Consider the following 21787-nt stretch of genomic DNA (forward strand, 5'->3'; position numbering starts at 1 on the left):
AGAAGTGAGTGTATAGAGAAGACTGCAGAATGGGTTTGGGTGGCATGGGGAAACTTTGGGACGTGGCCGTTGGGGTGGATGGCCCTATTGTGAGTGGACTTAGGAGAAGGTGGGGGAGCGTGTTCCCCCTCTGACTGCTTCTATGAAAGGGGAGCTTTTGTTCAGTATAGGGCCTGCTGGCTCTGACCTTTGCTCTGAACTGAGACTGTGGGGTTGGCTCCAGTGTCATGTTGCTCTCTCCCTGCCCTGCCCCCTCCACACGCATGGATCTGTTCCTTGCCCTGTTGGGAAGGCAAAGGGAGTCTATCTCCTCTGGACTATTGAACGGCGGCCTGTCTTTTATTTTCCCAAATGCATTTAGTCCATACTTACCCTAGGAGACGGACCCTGTGGCCGGGTCATAATTGGGGCACGTCCAAAACACAAAACATTGACCTGTGTCAAGGATTCTAAGCACGGTCCGCCTCACTCGCTCAAAACCAAAGAATTAGAGATGTACATTCTTGTACAACTTTGCTACCAATGCTAATGCCTTTTATGTTTATGTATTTTTGCTCTTAGCCTGTTAGCTAGTGGTTATTAGAATGTTTGAATGTAGGACAGAAACCTGTGTAGCATTATCTATTTATTTATTTATTTATTTGTTTGTTTGTTTGTTTGTTTGTTTGTTTGTTTATTTATTTATTTATTTTTTGCATTTTGTTGTGGTTTTGCAGAAGCCACTCAGATTCCGCTTAGCTGCTGTGAAGCAACCATCCTTATCCAGTCTTTATCTTTTCTCTACTGTACAGTGAGATGGGCGTAAGCCTGTGTGTAAACGTCCAGCCTGCCTTTCTGTTGAGTAGGTCTTAATGCTCTCTCTCCCTCTCGCTCTTTTATGGCTCACCTTTTTTCACTGCAGCCGGGGCATTATCTAGCCCGTCAATGAGAGCTTCATTATTTTCTGAGCATTGAACCCAGTCTCATACAATGTTCCATTAGATTGCATCAGCAAGACTCTGTTCTGCATCTCAGCTGTGGGATTCTTTGAGAGAGGAGGGTGGACCGACCCAGGGACCCTACCCAGAGTCTGCTGTTTAACTCTAGAGAGAGAAAAGGGAGAGGCTTGGGCCGGGAAGAGTAGATGAAAGTAATGCTGCAGGCTCTTAGATGTCCTTTGAAAGCTACTCCATTGTGAGGTTGAGGTGGAGAACGAAGGACAGGAGCTGCCGTCTCTGTTCCACGACTAGCTTTATTTTTATTTATTTATATTTGCACATCTTGAGCCAGATTTACTGAAGTCTGATGTAAATGTTGCACCTGCCCGAAAGAGAGAGAGGCACACAATGCTTTCCACATCACTGAGTACAGAGCTACCAGGCAGAAGTAAAAATGGTGTAGGACTTACTCAGACTCATCTCCAGCAATAAATAAATACAATAAATATGTGCCTATGTTAGGCCCCTTCCACTGGGCACAGCAATAATAGCTAATATGTTATGGAATCATATTTGTGCCAAACATTTTAAACAACTGTCCTAATATTGAACAAAATAAGAATTTGAAATGTAAAACAAGAGGTTGGAACTTTGTCAACCTACGTTTTTGCTTACATTTTGCTCTTGACTTATTTGGTCGGACTTCTGGCACAGTTCTCTCCTCTGGCTCTCTATGCTCCCAAGCAAAGTTTAATAAGGCCTTGGACAGTTTTTAACCTGATTGTACTAGTTTCAGCAATCTTTCGATCTTTAGGTGTTTTCTTTGATGCATGCTACAACCACAAGGTTTGGGATTTGATTATTAAATAAACGAGAAGCTACTCATTGCATAAGTTAGGGTTAAATGACATGTTGTCAGCTGAAACATAATCATCCATGCAGTAATTATTAAGTTTGCTTTGTTGAATTCTTTTTTTTGGGGGGGGACCACTAAGAAGTGTAGTCTGCAACTGATGATGAAACAGTTTTTGGTTTAAGTCATTTTAATTATCTGTCTAAGCACATGCAGTTTAGAAATTGTGAGGTTTACTTAAAGCTGCCAATAATTGTTTGTAATAAGAGCAGGACACTGGCCAGAGGAAGTTGTTATACTACTTTATTCAGATACTTTTAAAAATCTTGTAGCATTGGAACTTGTGGTTTCATTCTGTATATGCAGCTCCTGTAAATATCACTCCTGTATATGCAGGGTGTAGAGAAGTGTCATTTCCGCAAGTAATACATTCCTTTTCCCTGGTGGTTCGGAACTGCTGATCTCTTGTTTGAGTGAGGCATGTACTATATTACATATGAAATACTGCATAATAATTTTGTGTACCATTCCAGCAGATGTTTCATTCCTGTTTTATTTGTGATCCCAACAATTCAATTGTCCTCATTGGTACTTGGCTATTTTCACACATTTTCAGAGCTTTACTGTGAAAGGTAGGCTTTTTGTGTCCCTGGTCTGGTTTATATAGTCTGTGGGGGATTGACGCAGGAGTGTTTATAAGGGATAAAATGAACATCTTTTTAAAATCCTCGCACCTTGCATCAGAAGTTCCTGGTGACACGCCTTCAGCCTTCTGTTTGCTTTCTGTTTTTAAAGGTCAGCATTCAGTGAAAGGGTCATTGTTTGGAAATGATTGGCCCGTAGAATGACCTCACTCAGTCTCGGATGCTTTTTTTAAAAACTGGACCTGCTGCAGGGGAGGAGCCAGGAAGGGGGTTTTCCACTAATCAGATTTTCTTTCAATCCACCCACCAAGGTCATTCACATTTGGGCACAGGCAGGTCGCTGTGCTTATCCTCCCTGGCCCAGGCACTCATCTGTGTCAGACCTCAGAGCGATTCGACCTTCTCTTCTTGCTTTTCTGTAGTTATATTTAACTAGCTGATGAATGGGGACGGGGTTGGGTGAGGTGACCGTCTGAAATCAGTGTCCAGTGTTTCTCAGCCAGTCCCCGCTTTCTGTTTGTGCGTGCACCTACACCACCGAAGCAGGGATGGGGCTTTATGCATATTGTCGTTCCCATGGCAACGGCAGTTAGTGGAAGAGGGTGGCGTGAGGGGGAATGAGATGAGCAGGATATGCTTGTTTACCTGCACTACTGAGACCAGCACAGATAATCTAACAAACTAAGCCTCCCCATCACACGCCCGTCCACCTGTTACTGGAGGTGCGAGCCGCGAGCCAGCATGTGGCGCTGCGTGGGTGTGTGGGTGGTAATGAGAAGAGTGTGGGGGCCGAGAAATTCATGGAAATTCTGCTCACATGTGGCTCTAGCTAAACACAACCGGCTGGCTGAGTTGAGTGCGGAAGCAGAGGGGGAAAATTCGCTGTGCGTGCAGAATTCAGGGTTGCTTGTTTTCTGAGGTTAGCCTCGAGCTGCGCTCTGCCCTCCGCTTCCGTATTCCGGACTCGTTTCTCCTCTGGACGCATTTCCTAACCCACCCAGTTTCATCTGACTGGACTCGGCCCATGTCAGCTGTCAGACTCTGGCAGTGCTCTTCCTTTTGGGAGATCAGGAGAGGAAAATGCAGCCGGTGCTGATAAAATGGGAATATGGCCGATGGATTTTCTTCTGCATCTTATATGCTTTCATTTATTTTGTGGATTTTGTGATGCTTCAATCAAAACATTACATTTTGACGACACACAGTGAATTCTGTGAAACATTAGTCCAACCAACCAATTTGTGGAATAATGATCTCATTCCAAAGGAAGGGAGTTGTACTTTTCACTCCTGTTAGCTAAACATTAATGGTAATAAAAAAAGGGTATTTGTTTAAGTACCATGTAAGTGTTCTTGTGCACATCCCACAGCATCATAATTTGAAATGCATGGTACACACACACATCAGGCAGCTATATGTGACATCAATGTCTTGCATTTATCTTGCTAAAAAGGCAATGCTTTTTTTATTCTCACTGGGAGTAGTAGTTTTTTTTAACAAATTGGAGCATAAATAAATAAATAGGAATCTGTGCTGATCAGTGTAGGTTTTTATATATATAATGTTGTTTTTACATGCTTTTGTTGAGTCATCGTGTAACTGTACATTGCTGTATTAATGAATTTATGTGTGAATCAATCAAATGTTACTCCAATGATTGTGTGATATGTGCAGGGGAAGTTCACATCAGCTTTACCGCTCCACCTGCAGCGTTTCAGTCTGGGTCTGTAGAGGTTTCAGTTAAGGAACATGAAGGTGAGGGGTTTCATCCTCCCGGTCTATGGGTTGCTAGACAGGGAGGTAGGCTAGGTCTGGGCACTGTCACAGGATGGTGAGAAACGGCGGCTAAATATAGCTCTGCTTTGGAGGAGCAATGTGCGGCACAGCAGAGCTTTGTGTGTGGTTGAGTGTGTGTGTGTGTGTGTGTAAACGCATGTGTCTGGAACAGGATTTGTATGTGGAAGTTATGTTCTCCTCCAGGACCCCCACCGATGTACCGCTACCATTGCCAACATCTCACTACACATGCAGATGCAGATAAGAAACAGGCCTGAGGAGTATAATTGTAATAGGGAATAGTGTGTGTTTTGGTGGTCTGTCTCTCAATCCGCCTGTCGTTACATGTTAATGCAGCCACTGGGCTATTTAAGTCGTTTGAGTTTTGGTTGGTTGCGCATCTTCTCCTGCCTCTCTCATGGTCTGGGTAGACAGGAGTGCAACTTTTTTGGAGACCGCCCTTACAAAGTAGTTTGTGCTTCCTCAGACAGACTGGTCGCCGGTTCAGTTTTGAGCCAGGCTTTTACAGTCATCTCAGTATGTCTGTATTCTTTTTCTTTCCTTGTTTGTAGGAAGTACCTCTTAGATCATTTTCATTCTCCCTGCGGCCACCCTCACCTCCACTTCTGCAGGATGTCAGCAGCGAGGAGTAGTTTGTGTGGCGCTCCTCATATACCCCCAGCCGCTATACAATTAATTATTTCCTCTGTCATCTAAGGAGGAGGAAACAGACCTTTTGAAGAGCAGCACATAATTAAGGGTGAAAAGCTGAGGAAGAGCCAACGTGATCAGCCAGGAATAAAGCAAGCTAGCATTGAGCGGTGGATGACGTTAGCATGGATGAAGAGCCTTTGTGTGCTTAATAACAGTGGCACTGGGCCTCAGACGGGCTGGGGGCGGGATTATCCCCGACAATCAGGACTGCAGGATCAAAACAAGGAGGCAGGAACAAGGCGAGGTCACCGAGCTACCATCTGCTCCCCTCATCTCACCGCTGCGCTCTGCCGCAGTGAGGGGGAGGGGAGCCCCAGCCATCCGGGGATGGGGGAGGGGTAGGGTGGGGTTTAGAGGGGGCGTGGCCGCACGGTTAACGGAGGAGTGTGTGGCTACGCACATACATGAACGAGCAGGTCACGCCACCCACTCCCCTCCGCACCACGATTATTGTGTTTTTTCCCCTCCCTCCCACTCTTTCATCTGCTTTCATTCAGGCCTCTTTTATTCCCCTGTTGAAAAGCTTGCCGAACTTGTGGCCTTCGATGTTCTAATGTGAGCTGTGTGTTCCGTCTCGCGCTCATTTATACAGATATTCTCTCTGGGAGAACGCTGTAAAGCTGCAGACACACGTGCACACACACACACACACACACACACTCTCTCTTTCTCTCTCTCTCTCTCTCTCTCTCTCTCTCTCTGTGTGTGTTGAGACCTTGTTGGTAACCTTTGTGACTTCTGGATTGCTTTATTTCGTTCTGCAGAAATGAGAACCATCTCTGAAGGACATGAAGTGACGTAAGCGTACACTAATAAAAGTCTGCTTTGTGTAATTATTCCCTAGCTTTGTGGGGTGGTCTCAGGCCCGACCCATCACCAGCCTTGATTAATAATGCATCCGTGTGGCTGTGCAGTGCAGCTGGGGCTGCGCACTGGGAGAGGGTGGGGACAGGGGGAGGAGGCTAGGCTGGCCTGCTGCTGCTGCTGCTGTCTGCTGATGTAATGTGTAATGCTATCCAGGGGCTGTCTGTATAAAGTGTGTCTGTATATATGTGTGTGTGTTTGTGTGTGAATGCTCTGCCTCTGCAATCAATAATTCACACACACAGGAAAGCCTGAGCTGCTCCTAGTGGTCAGACGCAGCACTGAATTTCACTCTTTGCTGAGGTGTTGCCTTCAGACGCCAGCGCAACTCATCTGCTGTTAGCCGGCCAGTTCGGGCCCTGCTGGAAGGGGGTCAAGCTGACGGAACTCTGCAGCGTTACAGGACAGGACACCTTTGCTGCGGGACCCTCGTGGTGGCCCTGCCGAACACCTGACCCAGTATCAGGTGTTGCGTTGCTGCGTATGAGCAGTCAAGCCTGCTGATCATGAATTTCTCATGATGCTGCTGGAAGACTGAAGACTCTCTTATGGCTCGGAGTTCAGTGAACCGGGTTCTGCTTCATGCGTTTGGTGCTTTATGTGTTTGAAGAGTCATTTGCTCTATATACCTGCTCTAACCAGTCATGGTTGAGGTCTATTTCAGAAAGCTGTTTGTGTGATCTATTAATATGTAACCGCAGGAACTGATACAAAGGAACTGGAATATTATCTTCCTTTCTTAATTTCTCTGAGGTTATTTAGGCTTTGACAAGAAATAGAACCCTGTGTATGTGTGTGAGCGAGCGAGAGACAGAGAGAGAAAGAGAGGGATAATGCTGGAATCCTCTGCGCATTGAGGTGTCGTAGTGCCTCGTCTGTTTGTGGGCTCAGAGTCAAAGACTGCCACCGTGCTGATCTGTTAGCGAACATGTGATTAAGGCTCATTACTTCAACAAGGAGCTAAATCCCCCTGATTATGATTTCAGTCAAGTGAATTATTAAGAATGCAACCACTAAACAATGTAATTGATTATAATCGCTTATTCTACTAGTTGCTTACATTTATAATTATTACACATTGAAAAAACAGTGCGGCCAGTTAAACATCCATAAATGTATCATCTATCCTGCTTGTAACTTTTTATTAAAGGTTTTTCTTTTTCTGAGTTTGCTTCCCTATAACACTTATTCCTGAAAGCCTAAAAAATAGTTGTATTTCAAAAGTAAACATTTTCAACATGGATTCTATGAATTAAAAAGCAGCTTATTTGAAAATAATTGATAATAATATATTAAAACCACGTCCAAAGCAGAGAGAAAAGTGTTGACATGAGCTTGTTCCAGAGTTCAGAAGTCTTCGTGGCTTCATGTGATCAGCACAACAGCTTGGATTGGACTGTTGCCGGTCCTGTAGACTCAGCTCTTTATGCTACTTAACAATAAAAAACTGACTTGTACATGGAACTGGTATTTTCTGTTTTATATTTTTAGCTGAAGTGTCTGTTACGTTATTATGAGGTTGCGGTATAGAATATTAATGTGTGTAATTGCTATGGTGTCATTTCTTCGCAAGTGGTTTAAATGAGTTTCATGGTTTATTGATTTATTTACATCTCATAAATTCACACGCAAGGCTTAATATATATATATATCTCTCTCTCTCTCTCTCTCTCTCTCTCTCTCTCTCTCTCTCTCTCTCTCTCTCGTCTCCCGGCCTGTTTACCAAACACAGCCCTTTCTGTCCTCTTTCTTCTCCCTCTTGGCGCCTCCCTCGCCACTTTTTTCCTCTCCTCCCTGCCATTGCAGGAAGATTGTGCCTGCAGAAAGCAGCCAAGTAAACATTCAAATATGCGGAAGCCGGAGCCTCGCTTCCACACGCTGCCTATATAGGTCATGATGACTCACTCCCAACGTGCCACGTGCCCACGGCTTTTACAGCTTCTTTTTTTTTTTTTCCTACTTTGCTCAGTACAGCATGTTTTTTATTTTATTTTATTTTGCTGTCTACCTCTATAAAAGGCTAGGGTAGCTCTAATGCAGGGTGCAGGCACAGCTTTTTCTGTAAGCATAATTTACATTTTTTTATTTTTTTTTTTATTATTGAATAGAGGTTGCGACACAGTTGTAATATTAGGTTCACTGGACTACATTGAAGGATTCATGAGAGTGCGTACTCAAACCTCGGTCTCATAAAGGAGTGAAGTTGCCTATATTTCTTCACACACACCCCGATACAAATCTGCCACAGCACCTGACTGCATCCAGCATGCATCCCGGTGTGCATGAAGCGTATGTTCAGTGAATGACTGACATAACTACATGTAAATAAGCGTGGCACTGAGGTGTTGTGGTCAAGTTGCATACCCAGGGTCAAGAATGGGTCTGGTTGACTTATCCCTTCACTACAGGCGCATAACTGATAAATCTGGCCGTTCTTAATTTAACTCTGCGTACGCCTTTATTTTCCACACAGCTTTAGTTACAGTCTTGAACCATAGCCAGCCATAGGACTTGTAACATGTTGGTGTTTTAAGTGGACAGTCTGGTTTTATGGCCTTTGTCAACTATTTCTTATTATTGTAAGAAAGAAATATACATCTTTGTGTGTGTGTGGCCTATAAAACTTAAATGTCTAGTCTCCTTGAATTTGGTTTGTTTTGAATAGAACTATGCATGTTTTTTTTTGTGTGTGAAATAATTTTAAAAACCTTTTCAGATTATGAACTTGGCTTGTGGCACAGGGCTTGTGTCAGAGCTTGTGTACCATAACACTTGTCTGGCTGTCTCTGCAATACTGCAGTAGCTGTTAAAATTCATTGTGAGTGCTGGGTATTAGCTTTGCTCCATCAACAGGAAATTCCATACTGAAAGGGAGGGTGGGAAAGAGATGGCAGGATTGAGCGAGTGATTGAGGTAGGGTCTGCCTGCCACAGTGCCGTGGCTGCCAAAGTAAAACATTTCTACATTATTGGAAATGTTTGATATGCAGCTGTATTTTATTTTATTAATGAATAAATTAGGTTTGTCAAAAAATATCAGCTATTAATAGATACTAGTGTAGTGTCTACTTTGATACCTATTAGCACTGGTATTGATACTTAGATTCTACTTTTGCATCAGCTAGTTCACAATTCACTGGCAGACTACAGCAATTTTCGACAGGCATTGCAGCAGGCAGTCCCCCCCCCTCGACCTGAAGGACCCAGTGTTTACATGAGACACCAAGTTCTCTAGAAAATGTAAAAAGCAAGAGCACTGTCGAAGTATTTTAGTTCAGGTTTGGGCTCTTTTTTTTTTAAATCCCTTTAGTTGGGCTTTGCTCGCGTTCTGCCGCAAACACCAACTTCTGGTCTATAGTACCTATCCTTTCCGTATGCTTTGCTGCTTGTAAATTAGTTTCAGTTATTGGTAAAAGTGTTTTGCATGTTGTAAATTTTTTTTAAATGTACATTTTTAATAAAGTGTTTCAGTTCACAGTGCAGACATCAGGTGATGCAAAAATGCTGAGGAGGTGAAAAAGAGTTTAGCGCTCCTAGCACATACCAAGAAACACAGGCTTTCAAAAAGCTCTACTTGTAGGGCAAATTCTGTCGGGCTCAAGCCCAACGTTTCAAGCCCCACAACAGCTGTAACACTCAGTTTTTTTTTTTGTTTTTTTTTCCTTTGCTCAAAAACATTTCATTTATTAGTTTTAATTATTTATTCCTTGATTTTTCTATTCTTCAATTTATTTATTTTTTATGTAGTATATGCTGTAGTATAGAAAAAAGTATCGAGTAGTGAGTACCATCCTTAGTATTGGTATAGAGTTTGAACATGATGCCACTGAGCAAAGTACCATCCCCACACACTGCTCCCTTTCATGGCTGCCCACTTCTCACTAAGGGTGATGGGTTAAATGCTGAGGACACATTGTAGTGTGTCACAATGTCAGTCCATTTTCAGTTTATAAAATTCAATGTATTAATTGTAGCTTAATATAAACATTTTAAAATGGAATCTTAATTATTGCTTCAAGCCAGTCCAATGAGGATTTACTATTCTAAATTCTATTAAATTACAGTAACTAGAGTGTAGGTCATGCTCATGAGGTAGTGGTTTGATTACTTGTGTTCAAACTATGGTGCCATAGGGTTAAACTGAGACCTGTAAAGGCCGTTTTTAACACTGACATGAACGGAAGAATCAATATACATGCAACTATTTACTTTGATGTTGACTGTATGTATAGCCAGGACATTTTGCAGTTACAACTGGTCAATTTGTAGCACTAATGTGTCATTAATCTGTAACAAGCAATGTAACCTCTTTGGCCCATCCTGATACCACATGAGTGCTTGGCAATGCTGCTTTTGTGTTACTTGCTTTTGCTCTCAGTCCTACAGAACCTTCTGCATCCAAACACACGGTCAACCAAACATGCTGATAGATTATCTTCACTTTAATTCAAGCTTTCTGATGGGATGTCTAATGGAGCTCTCTACATAGTATGTCTTATCAGGAATGGAATTTAACTAAACAGAATTTCATGATGTGCTTGTGTGACTGTGTTAATCGTGAAATGATGAATTGATAAGAGAAGACTACACATGCTTGGGCTTCAGCAGATTGTGTATGGAGGACATTTTAAATCATCATGTAGTTGGCCTAGTCAGCTGTAGTCAGTACATTTTTCCGCAGCAGGTAGAGAATCAGCTGTGTTTTGAGAGTGTGGAGAAGGACTCTTCCTTTCTCTCTGCAGCCTCTTTCATCCACTCGGTGATGTATAATTCATCTGGGAATGAATCTCTGCAGTTACTGCACTCAGCAGCACATCATCCTGCCTGCACTGCTCTCCAGCACACACACTGCATGCGTGCGTGCCAGTGTGTGTGTAGAGTGCGTTTGGGCAGCAGTATTTTCCGGCAGACAGGCTCCAGTCCGGAATGGACTGAAATAATGGTTGTTTTCTTTGGTGTTTTGTCGGGGTTGGCATTCTTTTTCTTTGAGAGAAATTAGGTTCCCCACCCAACTCCTCTCCACCTTCTTTACTCCACAAACAATGGCAGCCACACTGGTGGCCCAAAGGACCCTGTCTGCGCTCTGGATTTAGTGTCAGCCCCGTCTTGTCCTGCTGTTTCATGCAGTGGATCAAGTGGCAGGAGAAGAGGCATAGCCACCAGGACAAAAAAAACAGTTTATCAGCATATGTATATTTTGCACATCAAATCAATATATATGTATATTTTGCACATTTCTTCCACTCATGGGTTCAGACACTACCTTACTTGTAATAGAGTGCCGATACTTGTACATGACTTGTACATGTCAAGCCATGTTGTATGAATCACTTTTTATGCTGTTCTTTTTTTTTTTTTAGCCTTCATATGAGTACAGATTTTCAGGAATGTAGTAATGTGTAATGTGTGTCATCTGGCAAATTTACAAGCTTGTACATAGCACCTTTTTTAATGTCCATTTTGTTCTTTTACTGGTCCCACTGATTACTCTGGCTATGAGAGTTAGTGTGTCTAGTATTGATTTAAATATATAGTCTACTATAGGCTTGCCGCCAAGACAACTTAATTAATTAACCAACATTAGCTAATTGCGTCCTAATGTTATAGCTAATTATAGCATGTATTTAATTATTATAATTTTTGGTTTGTAAAGATTGTATACATTATTATTCCTTCCGCTTCTCCCATTAGGGGTCGCCACAGTGGATCAGCCAGTCTGGCTGTCCACACAATTGATTTGGCAAAAGTTTTAGCTAGTATGCCCTTCGTAATGCCACCATCCCCATTTCCCGGATTTGTGACCAAGCAATACACAGTCACATGTCCACAGTGGCTGCGTTTTCCTACTGTTCTATGTGTCATTTAATAATGTTATTTCTTCTTACCTGTGGCAATAAGACTATACAACTCTTCTGTAGGTGGTCTTCTTGGCATCAGTATTATTGTCTGGTTTTTGAAGGGACTGTGCAAAATATACCCCCCCGTGTGCTACTGAGTGTTGGTTTTTCATCGTTCACAACATAATGCTGCCTCTCTCTATGGCACAAAACTGTCACTTTTTCAAATGTATTCAATTAATGTCACTTTGCAACACTGGTCACAGTTATTTAGGGAAATTAGTTAAAGTGAAGTGATTGTCATTGTAAAACACTGCACATTTTTAATATTGAAAGCACTAAGAAGGCCCACCTAGGTGTCATGATATGTAGGTTTCACCAGTGATACCCCATCTACAGTATTGGTTTCTGACATTAATGCATATTAATGTCCCTTCTCCTTCATTGGTTATCCTGGAAACTGTCTGTGATTGGGGGTATGTGTGCAGGCACGTGCAAGTGGTTTTATTCTGTTGTTGAGAGGCACTACTGATTGGTGAAGAGACGCAAAATCCCCTTGCTGCCATCTGATCTAACTGGTTTCATTTCAGTCAGGTTAAAGAGCACGTACAGAACCAAATCTGGTTTTAGAAGTGAATGAGGCGATAATAATGCAGCTTTGCATTCAGGAACTCCTTAGTGTGCACTCGTACCGATACCAGTGTTGAGTTTTGGCCCGATACCAGGCTGACTTGCTGGCACTTGTACTCTACCAAATTCTCTGATGCCTTAAACTGATACCTTGTGTAATTATGTGTGTCGGACTTCAGTTGGCATGCAGCAGCACACTGCCGAACTTGTCTGTGCTGTGGTGGCGGGTGAAGGTGCTTGTTTTTTGGTGATGCAGCAGTTGTGCTGCTCTACTTTGTCTGGTCACACCCTCATCCACAGCAGATGGAGAACATTTATGTTTTAATCTAAAATATATTAATATCTATTGCATCAACAACACATAATGGAACACATTTTAAATATCTTGCATGTTTTGAATTTTTCTACACTTTTTAAAGCAATTAAGTTTTTATATTGTGTGTTATTGCGATTACTCTGTAGTGGTAATTATTCTTCAGTAGGTACTATGTACTATATACATGACTCTTTAATTAATATGGATGTTAGATCATAAAACGTTTGGTTTAATATCTTCAAACCATATTGTGTGTGTGTGTGTGTGTGTGTGTGCATTTGTGTCCTAGTGCTCATAGAAAACTCTCTTTCTCTCTATCTCTCTTACACACACACACAGACACACACACAGCGGGGGCTGGTTTCAGCATGCAGGCTGCCTGTGAACAGCCAGCAGCACTCTGAGCTTACGTAAGACCCAGTGCATGCTCACACACAGATTTTTACATATGATTGTACATTGTACCGAAAGAATTGCAATAGAGAACCTGGGTAGGGTCTCTTGTGCTCTCTTTCTCTCTCTCACACACACACACACACACACACACACACACACACACACACACACACACACACACACACACACACAGATATGTGTGTATGGTAATCAGGGACTTGTTGATGGTGGAAGAGCTCTCATTATTTCTGTGTTGTTTTTTTTTTTTTTTCCTCCAACACCGTTCAGCTTAAGACCTCAGCAGAGTGTGTGTGTCCTGATTATTTATGTTGTTTTGTTTCAGCTCATCATCTTTCCACAAACTCTATATTCTGCAACTGTAACCCATCTGAAGTGTTTGCTGCAGCAGTCCGGTGATTGGCGCAGTGCTGGACTGAATTGCTCTGTTGTGATTGGCCAGGTCTTCCTTGAGCATATATATGAAGCATGTTTTACAATGAAGTAGTTCATTTGGAATAACCCCCCCTCACATGCGAAGCAGGTGGGGATGAGTGGATGCTGCTACTAGAAGGTGAACTAAAGGACTCCCTCCAGCCCATAGCTGAGCTCCGGTGCTGCACGTCTGATTAGTATTTCAATCTGTTTCTCTGCCTCCTCTCCAGGAACACGTGTCCCCAGGTTGCCAGGCAACAGGCCTGTGTATGCTGCATGTGTGTCAGCTGCTTCGCCTGTGATCGCTCTCATATTGGCTTTTGCTCTTTGCGATGACAGGATGGACGGAGGGGGAGGAACCAAAGATGGGAATATGAGGGAAGATAATCATGATATTTCAATTTCCTCCTTGCAGCAATTCCTCGGAAAATTTGAAAAACAATGTGTTTTTCCAGGCTGTGCGTAGTCAAGCTGTGCTTCTAGCAAGACACTGACCACTAAATCAGACCATGTTCTTGTGTCAGAGTACATGCACCATACTGTCTGATTCTGCTGTAACAAGTGGTGATTAACTGTGATTAGCATTGTATTTATTTCTAGCTAACTGATTACATCACAGGCCAAAGTAATGTAGCTTCCCTCAAATACATGTCCATCAGCGAATTAAAGTCATGCCTGACTACTTAAACGACTTAAATTTTGACCACAGTGCATGCACAAGGCCACGAGTGGCGCTACCCAAAGTTGGCTGTACACAGGTCAGGTAGCCGCAGTCGCTACCAACACTACTTTTAAAGGCTAGAAAACCACCAAGCAACGGCATTATTATATAATCTATTATGTACTATGCAGCATCCACGTAGAATAGTCCATATCTGCATCACGATGCATCGATTATAAGATTAATTTCAACGCCCCTTTCGTCTAGTGCACTGTTTCCCAACCCTGGTCCTGGTGGAACGTCTGCCAGTAAGTTTTCATTCCAACCCACATGGCTTCACAGCATGCCACACTCATTATTAGGCCATTAAGAAACTCCTGAGCCTAATTAAGGTAGGGTTGGGGCGAAGACGTTTTGTCAGACGTTCCTCCAGGACCAGGGTTGGGAAACACTGGTCTAGTGAATAATACTCAGTGCAGAGTCCCTGTAGTCTCTGGTTTGTGACTGTCTCCACACTGGAGAGCGACTAACTTTTAAAAACACCCAAACAGAAAGCAGTGCATGTTTTTCCGGTTAGGTGGCTAATTTCATCTTCACTTTCATCAGTCCCTGACCAACAATTATGAACCCAAATGCTTACCTTGATCCTACTGCCAGATCCACACCCCGTGCACATGAACGTTTTAGCTGTAAGATGAGCTGTAACTGGGTTTGTGGGCCAGCAGAAGTTACGTTTTTGGTCAGGGTTCTGCCACTCCGCTAGTCTGAACTGCGTTAACCTGGGTGTGAAAAGTGAGTTGGGTTGAACGCTGCATTTTATTTAAAGAGTGGAATACCCTACAGGCCTGGACAGGCCAACCCCACCCTACCCCCAGAGATGTGCGATGCAGTGAGAGCTCTGCTACTGAGGGGGTCCTGTCTGGTCGAAGCTGTTTGTGTGTGTGTGTGTGTGTGTGTGTGTGTGTGTGTGTGTGTGTGTGTGTGTGTGTGACTACGTATGCATTTTACGGTCAGACATGGATCTGCTGCGTCAACAGGGAGGTGTAGAGAGGACCAGCTTAATTTCACACAAAAATTAGAACACGTTTCTGTGTCAAATACACAATCACACAACAAGAGGGGGAGTGGGGTTTGTATGTGTGGGTTTGATTTGAGGGTCCAGTAGACAACAAGTTAGTACGGAGACGCACTGTGGAGCTCATGTGATTACAGTCGGCTAGTAGACGTGGGGTTTGTGTGTTTACTGTCAGGAAGTATAGAAAGCGTCACAGCATAGCACCCAGTGCTATTTGTCCTCTGCATTTAACCCATCCTCTTGGTGAGCAGTGGGCAGCCATGACAGGTGCCAGGGGAGCAGTGTGTGGGGACGGTGTTTTGCTCAGTGGCACCTCACTGGCAACCTTCTGATTAGGTGTCTGTTCCCTTATTTGCTAGGCCACCACTGCCCTAACACAACTGTATAGTCATAGAGGTGGAGTTCATGTGTTTACAGTCGGCTAGTAGACGTGGAGCTTGTGTGTTTGCAGTCGTGTAGCAGAAGTGGAGTTTATTTTGGGGACATTTTCATCCATCGAACCATTTGATGTGTATTAGTGTGGCAGTGGTGCTGAGCTTAAAATAATGTGGGGCTCAGTGCGATGGAACATGTTGGTTGACCTACTTTGCTGTGTGTGCGTGCGTGTGTGTGTGTGTTGCAGTACAGCTTGTTGACTGCTGGTGGTTTGTTTTTGTCTGCATGTGTGTTCACATGAAACACAGCAATTTGTTTACTTTATCAACAGCTCTCAGTCTTTTTGTGTGTGTTTGTGTGTGTGTGTGTGTGTGTGTGTGTGTGTGTGAGAGAGAGAGAGTGCATGCACACAGTGAGGGTTGGCATCTCACTTTCCATATGCTGGGAAGAGAGTAGGTTTCTCTAAATCTGTTTGTGTGTGTGTGTGTGTGTGTGTGTGTGTGTGTGTGTGTGTGTGTGTGTGTGTGTGTGTGTGTGTGTGTGAGATATAAATAGCTGTCTTTGAACAGAATTGCAGATGGAGGGCTGCTTCTGAGCTGTGTGCCAGTGTTTCTGGGAGTGGGTGGGTGAGGAATTCTTACATTTTTCACTTATCCAGCTTCCCTCAGACTGAGAAATGCGGTGGTCACACATACACACTGCCACTGTGTCACACTCACAGCTGATTCCACCGGCCTTCACCGTGACTGCACCTGTAGCACCAAATCAGGGAAGAGCTAGAGACGCACTGCCCTGTTAAACACACCATGGCCCAGGCAACTTCTGTATGCATGGAAGAAATGTCCGATCAAACATTGTCATCACAAACAACTGTATTTGATTTTGGTGTTCCTTTATTGTCATGTAGAGTTTTAATTCATGATGATCTCTCTAGATTTCAGTCTTTCTAAACTGCTTCTTCTGGTGTGGGGTTTACTTTCATTTTAAAACACAGTAAGTGTCTTATGATGCTGCAGCCACTTGGCTTGGTTTGTTGGAATTGATGTTTTTTTTTTTATTTCTCTCTTTGATTATTAACGTAGCTCTCTCTCTCTCTCTGCAGACAGTTGATGACGATGCGATGGAAGCGTGAATGAGGTTTGGCGTGGCAGAAGCTGAACGATGCCCAAGGGTGGGGGTTCTAAAAACCCCCAGCTGGAAGACTTCCCACTCGGCACCGACATGGTGGAGAAGCAGGGTGGGAAGAAGGTGAGAGTTAGTCCATCCAGCACCGCAACACATCCAAAAGAGTTCTCTAATTTCCTGATCCCCACTCTACTCTCAGTCCCTCCTTTTAAAATACACACACACAGGGACCCCCTGAGACCCCTGGCTGCAGACCCGAATCGACTCTGACCTACATCTTGCTCTGTCTGTCTGTCTCGCTGTCTGTCCGTGTGGTTATCTCGCCTTGTTCTTATGGAGAGCAGCGTGGCGCGTGGGTTTGCAGTTGCCATGGGGCTCTTCCTGTGCTGCTGTCCCTTTTCCCTTATAAGGGGGCTTTGAGGGTTGACGGGAGTGTGCCTTCCAGACAGGAACAGATGAGGTCGCTGTGGGTGCGGGTGTATGTACAGCAGTCTGTGCAGGATTGCATCAGACCAACAGGGAGGAGGGAGGGGCGTAGCTGCCTCGTTGCTAGGAGGCCGGCCAGTAAACACGGAACACATGCCACCAGCACAGGCCCTTTTCTGCTCCTCTTTTGCGTAACGAGTGAAGCCATGTCGCAGTCATGTGTCGGGTGTGTCTACAGTTCGCACCAGAACTGCACTGTGATGAGCTGCGCTGAGTGGAAACGTAGCCACGCGTACTCCCTACTTTCTTCCTGGGTCTCATATTTAGTCTTGACCTGTTTTCCCTGGATGTGTGGTAGACATAGCCTCCTATAAATGTATTTATTGCTAAGCTATGTTCCCACGGCCTCAAACCAGCCCCCCATCATTTCCCTGAGTTTCAGATCCAACAACCTTGTAATTAGACTTCATTAGCTGCTGCAGCCCCAGTTCCGGCTGTGGTATGCAGTTTTTTTTTTTTTTTACCTCCTGCATGATGTTCTGCTGTATTCAAGTGTCTCTTCCTCTGCTCTCTTCCCCCTCCCGCCAGGATAAAGATAAGGTCTCGTTAAACAAGACTCCCAAAGTGGACCGCAGTGATGGCACGAAGGAGATGAAGGAGAAGACTCCCAAGAGGAAGCTGCCCTTCACTGTAGGAGCAAATGGGGACCAGAAAGACTCTGACTCAGGTGAGCTTAGCTCCAGTCTGCCATGGTGGTGTCACCTCCTGTCAACTCGTCTGCCTGTTGGTGGGAAGTTGGGAGGAACTCTGAGCTGCTCTCAGCGCTGGTTAGTGAAGGGTGAAAAGAAGAGACAGGCCAGGGGAGCGGCAGTGCAGGTAGAGGGTGTTGCATGATGGGTAGTTGCAGGGGACATTTTGCATAGTAAAGAGTGCTGCTTCTAGAATTTACTGACCATGAGGAAAACATTGGATCTTCACAGTTATATGTGATCTTTGCGTGGATTCTGTCTGTTTATATGCCGTTTTGTCTCTTCCTGTCTCTTTTCCCTTCATGTCTCTCAGACAATGGCCATAGAGGTCATTGATATGGTAATAGAGGGGGAGGGACACAACCATAGCCAGTTCCTGCCCTTCCCCGCTCTTCTCTGTAGAAGCAGGGTTTGGGTTTTCATCTCTACTCAGTTGTATCAGTTCTCCTCCTCCTCCTCTTTGTCTCATGTTGGTTTGTCAGTCCCTATGAAAACTTTGCACCAGACCACAGCCTGCCTCCCTCACATACTCATGAGCAGAACTCCCATGTCTGTGTCCTGATATTAGTATTTTAGCCTCCCACATACAAAGACTCTAGAATAAAGTGGATGAAAGGGTGTGTCCGTCTGTAAGAATTGTTCCAACCAAAGATCTTTGCAGATGCAGTGAAAGATGAACTGCAAAGTGGTCAGTGTCCTTCCATTTTGGACAGGAAGTAACATGGTATCAGTGCAGCATCTATTCCTGTTGTGAATTGTGTACGTTGTTCGGAGCTTGTGGTGGGTGTGAGTGGGAATCTGCAACATGCTGAGCCAGGTTCTTACATAAGGTGCATATCAGGCTGCATGATTGGGAGAACATTTGTAGCTTTACTGAATGATGCATACTCAATTGTATGATTTCATGAGCAGCAGTAATAAAAATAATAATAATAATAATAATAATAATTCAATGCATGATAGACAAATGGCAAACTGACCAATGTCATAGAGAACATTTTTTTTTTGGTTGCTTTATTTATATGGCTCATAATTTGTATATTTTAAAATGAGAGTTGGTGGAGCTTTGCTGATTCGTGTGTTTTAAGTCATCAGATGCGCTTTGCATTCATTATTCCATACGTGTTGGGGTCTTCAGATCATTTGCTCCTTATGACTTAACCTGCTGAGATGAATTTATGAAGGAACATAATTCTGTAGAAAAATTGCAGAATGAATCATGCAGTCATTAGAATGAACAAAGAATAACTTTTACTAATAATATTGTACTACTACTTTTAATAATTAAATTCGTAGTACTAAGAACGAATTATATTAGGAGTAATGAGAGCTGTAGATTGCAAACAATTCTGTATGTAATAAGAATCAGTGTATCTACCTTATATGAACACACACATGTTAGTGTTGCTATATTTAGGAATACTTTTGTATTTGGTGCTTTGCTCTCTGATCTGCTCTCATACTGGACTCAGCACAACCACAGGAACTGTCTGCTGCTTAATTGGAGTGAAAAATGTGTGTGTGTGTGTGTGTGTGTGTGTGTGTGTATACACCAGAGGGGTTGAGGGAGCCACATTTAAATGTAAGTATTTACAGATGTTAGGCAGAGTTTATCAGTCAGAGACGATGGAAAAACAGTCTGTGGAATGAGTTCCAAATGACTGGAATCTTTCCTTTTTTCCCTTCTCTTAGAAATTGTTTGCTGGCTGGAAACTAATAACTATGTTGTGAGAGAGCGCAGTACTTCCTATTCTGTTCTTTTTTTTGGGCTTCCTGTATGTGTGTAATATAGGAAACGTTTTCAAGAAAGATTTAGTCTCTTTTGGTGTCCTCTTAGAACATCATTTTAGTATAGCTGCCTTTGTTCTTGCCACCCCCTGGTGCATTGTGGGTGAAGATATGCTAACACCCAGATGCTTAAAATAATTGATGGGCGTGTCTTTGAAGAACAGCTGCGTTTGTCCTGAGATTCGCCAGTGTGTGGTGACCTTGTCTCAGCCACGCTGAAATGGAACACCAGCCATTTTGTAATCTTTGTCACACTGCCAAGTCACACCCTGGAAGGAAGACACACACACACACACACACACACACACACACACACACACACACACACACACACACACATGCATAGACAAATTAGGCTGGCCGGAGTGTGCTTCACCACCTTCTGCCTCTGGGAATGCTTGGTACTTGAATTCTGTGTTTACTGGCAGTGTGAGGAGGTGGGATGTGGGGTGGTGTTATTCGCCTGGGAGATCTAGGTTCCCATTGACCTTCAGAAAGGTTGCGACAGAGTAACAGTATCCACTCACACAAACTGCATGCTTTTTTTATTTGTTACAAAGATCACATATTCTGATCTTCTGCATTGTTTTGTGTTTGTATGTGTGGTGTATGTAGTCTCACCATTTTTAATTTTTTTTTTACAGAAAAAACAGGTCCAGAGAGGAAGCGGATTAAAAAGGAGTCCACCAACACTAGGAAGTCAGGCCTGCCATTCGGGATGGGCATGCCGGGGATCCGGGTTGGGTACCCTCTCTCAGAGCGGCAGCAGGTGGCTCTGCTCATGCAGATGACTGCAGAGGAGTCAGTCAACAGTCCAGGTGTGTGTGTGTGTGTGTGTGTGTGTGTGTGTGTGTGTGTGTCACTGGGTGTTGTGGTTGAGAGGAGAGTTAGAGAAGAGAGGAGTGTCTGCAACTTTTCATCACTTAAAGTTCAGCAATTTCCCTCATTTACAGCATCAGTCTACAGGAGCAATGTGATAAATTTAAAAACGTGATCAATTTAAAAACTTTTTAAAGAAAAGTTATGAATGAATTAACCCAATGCTCATTAGTCTGATTTATCCCTGGAGTTGTCACACTTGTTGCACCTCAAACCTTTTTGAGAAATACCCAAATACACAAGATAAACTGTATATTATAGATGTAGTCAGAGGCTGAACTCCATCCGGTAAATGTAATGAAAGGAGCACAGGGAGCAGCATGTGAAGTGTGACTCTTTACTGCCACCTTCTGCACAAGAGAGGGATTTCTTTACACACCCAATAACCAGTCTACAACACTCATATAACGTCACTGTTTTACAGATCAAATTTCATTACTCAAAATATATTCAATTAATCCTAAACCTTCAACCACCTAACCCCTTTTCTACATTCTTTTTCTCCAGTTTAGTTGATGACTGTATGCCTGTTATAAATTCCTTTATTTCAGAATGGCAGGATTATTAATCTTTTTCTCTCATTTTTGCAGACACCACACCAAAGCACCAGTCACAGTCCAGTCTGGGTCAGAAGGGAACACCAAACTCTGCCTCAAAAACCAAAGACAAAGTGAACAAGCGTAACGAGCGTGGTGAGACACGGCTGCACCGGGCTGCAATTCGGGGGGAAGTTCGCCGCATCAAGGAGCTCATCAGTGAGGGAGCGGATGTGAATGTAAAAGACTTTGCAGGTGAGCAAGAGCTCAACCACCATGGCATCCTGTATGAATCACTAGTAATTGTCAGCAGTCGACCACTGGAGCAGTTGCACCCGAGAGCTTAACACCCGTTCCTCTGCAGGGTGGACCGCACTGCATGAAGCATGCAACCGTGGTTACTATGAAGTAGCCAAGCAGCTTCTGGCCGCTGGAGCAGAGGTCAATACCAAGGGTTTGGATGATGACACCCCACTTCATGATGCCTCCAACAATGGCCACTTCAAGGTAGGTTCGGATATTTGTGTAAATGTCTGGAAATTAGATCTGCGGGTAGTAAATCTATTTAAACGTATTGTTCTTTGCCTTGAAGGTGGTTAAGTTACTGTTGCGTTATGGTGGTGACCCTTGTCAAAGCAACAGAAGAGGTGAAACACCACTGAAGGTGGCAAACTCTCCAACCATGCTCAACCTACTGCTAGGAAAAGGCACTTACACCTCCAGTGAAGAGAGCTCTTCTGGTGTGTATTATTATTGATATTCAATTTATTATTGATATTCAATTATTCATTGATC

At 43.6% G+C, this 21787-nt stretch overlaps 1 protein-coding gene across 3 annotated transcripts in view; it reads left to right on the plus strand.

Moving 5' to 3' along the window:
- Nucleotides 1-21787, plus strand: part of ankrd11 (ankyrin repeat domain 11) — a 65695-nt gene that overhangs the window by 35666 nt on the left and 8242 nt on the right. The window contains exons 1-7 of one of the 3 annotated variants that reach the window (XM_028956759.1): nt 16095-16115; nt 16596-16737; nt 17629-17767; nt 20222-20395; nt 21047-21247; nt 21357-21499; nt 21585-21732. In XM_028956759.1, the coding sequence (XP_028812592.1) occupies nt 16651-16737; nt 17629-17767; nt 20222-20395; nt 21047-21247; nt 21357-21499; nt 21585-21732 (892 nt within the window). In that variant the 5' untranslated portion in view covers nt 16095-16115; nt 16596-16650. Of the gene's footprint in view, nt 1-16094; nt 16116-16591; nt 16738-17628; nt 17768-20221; nt 20396-21046; nt 21248-21356; nt 21500-21584; nt 21733-21787 lie in introns of those variants that run through there. The other 2 variants (XM_028956757.1, XM_028956760.1) reach the window with 2 other exon arrangements.

This window comes from Denticeps clupeoides, chromosome 16, assembly GCF_900700375.1.
Source record: "Denticeps clupeoides chromosome 16, fDenClu1.1, whole genome shotgun sequence".
NCBI lineage: Eukaryota > Metazoa > Chordata > Actinopteri > Clupeiformes > Denticipitidae > Denticeps > Denticeps clupeoides.